Below are 4,331 nucleotides of genomic sequence, written 5' to 3' on the forward strand. Positions count from 1 at the left end.
TTACACAAAGGAGGGGCGGGGGGGAAGGAAGACACTAAGGTAGGGAGGGCACTTATTTTATTTATTTTATATTTTTAATAGAGAAGGACACAGGAAGAAATTAGGAGATCGTTCCCCTGCAGGGATGGTCTCAGCAAAGCCTCCAGCAAACCTTGTGCTAAAACCCCTCTCTCAAGGTTTCTGCAGCAGATACAGATGGGGGAAAATGAGAGACGTAAAACAAGTTGCCATCTGGCTGGTGCATCTGTCTGTCTGTGCCAGTTTCTCTCAAAGGGTTGGGCATTGATTCCCAAAGAGTACTTGATCTCATGGGGAAAGTTCTCCAAGCTATATGGGGAGCCATCCCGATTCTTGTGCTCTTTTTCTTTTCTTTTTTTTTTTGGCAAGTCTGAAAATACCTTTATTCTTCTCTCACACTTGATTATTATTTTGCTTTAGCATCAAATTCTAAGTTCAATACACTTTTTTCCTTCAGAATCTGAAGATCTTGCTCAACTGTGTTCTATCATCCGCTGCCAGTGGAACACCTGAAGGCAGGTCCGGTTATGAGAACATCATTAGATCCTTGTGCTCTATCCCCTTGAGAAGTTGGGGCTCTTCTCTTTATCCTCGGGGTTCTGAAACGCGTGGTCCTCCCTCCTATCTTGTTTTGTTCTGTTTTTCCCCATTTTTACTTTGTGGAAATGAGTGCCTCGTGGTCAGAGCTCTTACCTGCTGTGTGGACCCTCCCTCTGTCTTTTCTTCCATACTTTCTTCCTGCTCCAGCCTCCATCCTGGGCAACACCTTTTATTCTATTGTTGCTTAAAATCACAAAGTATCTGGGTTGGAAGTGGCCTAGAAGATCACCTAGTTCAGTTCCCTCATCCTACAGATGGGAAACCTAAAGCAGAAAGGAAAAGGGTTCGGGCAGTGACGTGACTTGCCCACAGTCACACCTGTGTGTAATACCAGGGCTGGCTGACGCCAAACCCATGATTTCCCCCATGGCCAGGAAGCCTTGAGAAATGTAGTCACACTTCGCCCTTTTCCTAGACACTGGGGAGATGCCCCAGGAGTAGGGGAAGAACCAGCCCAGCCATGGATGCTACCAATGAGTCTTCGGAGGAAGCCCCATTTATCCTACTGGGACTGACCACAACTCCTGGACAGCGGCGGCCTCTCTTCCTGCTATTCTTGGTCCTGTACGTGGCAGGCATCCTGGGTAATGGACTCATTGTGGCCGCCATCCGGGCCAGTTCAGCCCTGCACGCACCCATGTACTTCCTGCTGGCCCATCTGTCCTTTGCTGATCTCTGTTTTACCTCCGTCACTGTCCCCAAGATGCTGGCCAACTTGTTGGCCCATGACCGCTCCATCTCCCTGGCTGGCTGCCTGACCCAGATGTACTTCTTCTTTGCCCTGGGTGTGACCGATAGCTGTCTCCTGGCCGCCATGGCCTATGACCGCTATGTGGCCATCCGGCACCCTCTCCACTATGCCACAAGGATGTCCCGGGCCGTGTGCACAGCCCTGGTGGCGACCGCGTGGCTGGTGTCCCACCTCCACTCCCTCCTGCATATCCTGCTTATGGCTCGCCTGTCCTTCTGTGCCTCCCACCAAGTGCCCCACTTCTTCTGTGACCACCAGCCTCTCTTAAGGCTCTCCTGCTCCGACACCCGCCACATTCAGCTGCTCATCTTCACCGAGGGCGCCGCGGTGGTGGTCACTCCCTTCCTGCTCATTCTTGCCTCCTATGGGGCCATTGCGGCTGCAGTACTCCGGCTGCCCTCAGCCTCTGGGAGGCTCCGGGCTGTGTCCACCTGTGGCTCCCACCTGGCAGTGGTGGGCCTCTTCTACGGGACAGTCATAGCCGTCTACTTCCAGCCCACATCCCGGTATGAGGCAGAGCGGGGCCGAGTGGCCACGGTCATGTACACTGTGGTTACCCCCATGCTAAACCCTGTGATCTACAGTCTCCGGAACCGCGATGTGCAGGGAGCGCTCCGAGCCCTTTGCCCCAGACGGAGGATCTCAGCTGCGGACTCCTAAGCCCCAGACCCCGCCAAGGAGAGACTGCATCACCCACAGGGACAATTCAAGAATGTGATCATCTGTTCTATGCTTTTTCCAAAATCATAGTCATAGCTATCACCTGCTGCGAAGCAGAGCCTTGCCTGATCATACGTTATTCCCACAAAAACCAGGAAAGCGGATATTATGATCCTGTTTCATAGACGTGGAAACTGGATTCAAAGACAAGAATGGACTTTTCCACGTTTACATGATTTTAGGTGGCAAAGCTTGTGCCCATTCTTCCTCATCATTCCTTCTTCCAACACTCACTCCCGGGCACTTAGGGTGCATACTACCATTTTCTGACGGTCTAAAGCTGTAAGGGAGGGTGCAAATCCCCCAGTCTTGCTCTGGGGGGACTGGCACCTTATTTTCCATCACATCACCATGTATTCCCAAATAATTGACTTCTCAACTGCCTGGGACACGGACAAAAGTTCACATACCCATGCGTCAAGGGATTGACCTCTCCCAGTGTACCCAGTCTGGTGGGTGGGTAGGAGGCACTCCGGACATCTGAGATGAATAAATGATCATCTATTTTTATGCTGATCAGCATTTAGAAGCTGTGCACACTTCAAATTCTTTGTTATTGTACTTGTTTACTATGACGCCACCTGTCGGCTACACCAGGAATTCTGCAGAAGGTGCGTGCGGTGGGCATGCACGGTTAAGTTCATGAAATGAACCAAAGCAGGAAAGAAGGGCTGGGCTGTGGGCATTAGGGACGGGTGGCAGGTGGAAGAGGTGGTCTTTAAGTCTTTACCATGGGCCAGCCCTTCGTTTGCTTTTACCCACACAAAGCAAGGGTATTCTTTTTTTTTTTTTTTAAAGATTTTATTTATTTGACAGAGAGAAATCACAAGTAGATGGAGAGGCAGGCAGAGAGAGGGGGAAGCAGGCTCCCTGCTGAGCAGAGAGCCCGATGCAGGACTCGATCCCAGGACTCTGAGATCATGACCTGAGCCGAAGGCAGCGGCTTAACCCACTGAGCCACCCAGGCGCCCCAAAGCAAGGGTATTCTTACTGCCACTTGACAAAGGAGGATTGAGGCTCCGAGATGGCAGACGAGTCGGTAGCAGAACCAGAACAAGCTCTTCTGCAGCTGGAGGTGCGCAGGTGCAATTTAACAAGGACCCCACAGAATCCAGACCCCAGGTTTGGGGGCCTCAGTGGAAGAAATTGCAAGAAGAAATCCCAGACCGGGGCAGGTGCACTGGCTCTGGTGAGGACACATTTGGGGTCTGAAAGGCTTCATGATATGCCCAATTTTTTACCAAATAAGTTTATTTTTTTTATATCCACAGCTCTGCAAGAAATCCACACCCACCCCTCCCTACTCCACACACCCTCCCCTTTTGGGCTCTTCCCCTTCCAGGGAGGAGGAGGGCTGTAGCAGTCTTGGCTTACCCACGGGCCTTTCCAGGTCCCACTCACAAGCCTGCCACCGCCTGGTTCAGGAACTGCTACACTATGCTGTTTGATCTTAATTAATTAACTAATTAATTAATTAAAAGAGAGCTTAAAGATCTTTAGAAGTTTTAGCAGAACAAAGCAAAAAAAAATTTTTTTTTTTAAATGTTTGTTTTTTCTGGGAGCCTGGGTGGCTCAGTGGGTTAAGCCTCTGCCTTCGACTCAGGTCATGATCTCAGGGTCCTGGGATCGAGCCCCACATCAAGCTCTCTGCTCAGCAGGGAGCCTGCTTTCCCCTCTCTCTCTGCCTGCTGCTCTGCCTACCTGTGATCTCTTTCTGTCAAACAAATAAATAAAATCTTTTTTGTTTTTTAAAGATTTTATTTATTTATTTGAGAGAGAGAGACAGTGAGAGAAAGGATGAGCGAGAAGGTCAGAGGGAGAAGCAGACTCCCCATGGAGCTGGGAGCCCGATGCGGGACTCGATCCCGGGACTCCGGGATCATGACCTGAGCCGAAGGCAGTCGTCCAACCAACTGAGCCACCCAGGTGTCCCCAAATAAATAAAATCTTAAAAACACTTTTTTTTTCTAATAAACTGACACAGAAACATATATAAAACTGAAAGGGGAAAAAGCAGCACAGTCTAGGTGAGATGAGAATCAAAGGCACCTTCTCTACTTCCTTGATGCTTCTCCTCCACCTCCCCGAAGGGCCCCCCAGTCTAATCCAATCCCTTCATTTGATACACTGGGGGAATGAGGCCTGGAGTGGTTAAGGGACCTGCCCAAGTCACACACACTAGGTGGTAACCTTCAGGCTTCCTCGCTCAGCCCACCAGACTCCATAGCGCACCCTGCACTGA

The 4,331-nt window shown here is 50.4% G+C and overlaps 1 protein-coding gene across 1 annotated transcript; it reads left to right on the top strand.

The window, feature by feature from the left end:
• The first annotated feature begins 1,049 nt into the window (after positions 1–1,049).
• LOC101679273 (olfactory receptor 1K1) lies at positions 1,050–2,029 on the top strand. The gene has a single exon (XM_004757369.3). It carries the CDS (start codon positions 1,079–1,081, stop codon positions 2,027–2,029), a length of 951 nt encoding a protein of 316 aa, XP_004757426.1. The 5' UTR covers positions 1,050–1,078.
• Positions 2,030–4,331: the final 2,302 nt, after the last annotated feature.

The sequence above is a fragment of the Mustela putorius genome, unplaced genomic scaffold (assembly GCF_011764305.1).
Source record: "Mustela putorius furo isolate JIRA1106 unplaced genomic scaffold, ASM1176430v1.1 tig00000596_pilon_pilon_pilon, whole genome shotgun sequence".
NCBI classification, from domain to species: domain Eukaryota; kingdom Metazoa; phylum Chordata; class Mammalia; order Carnivora; family Mustelidae; genus Mustela; species Mustela putorius.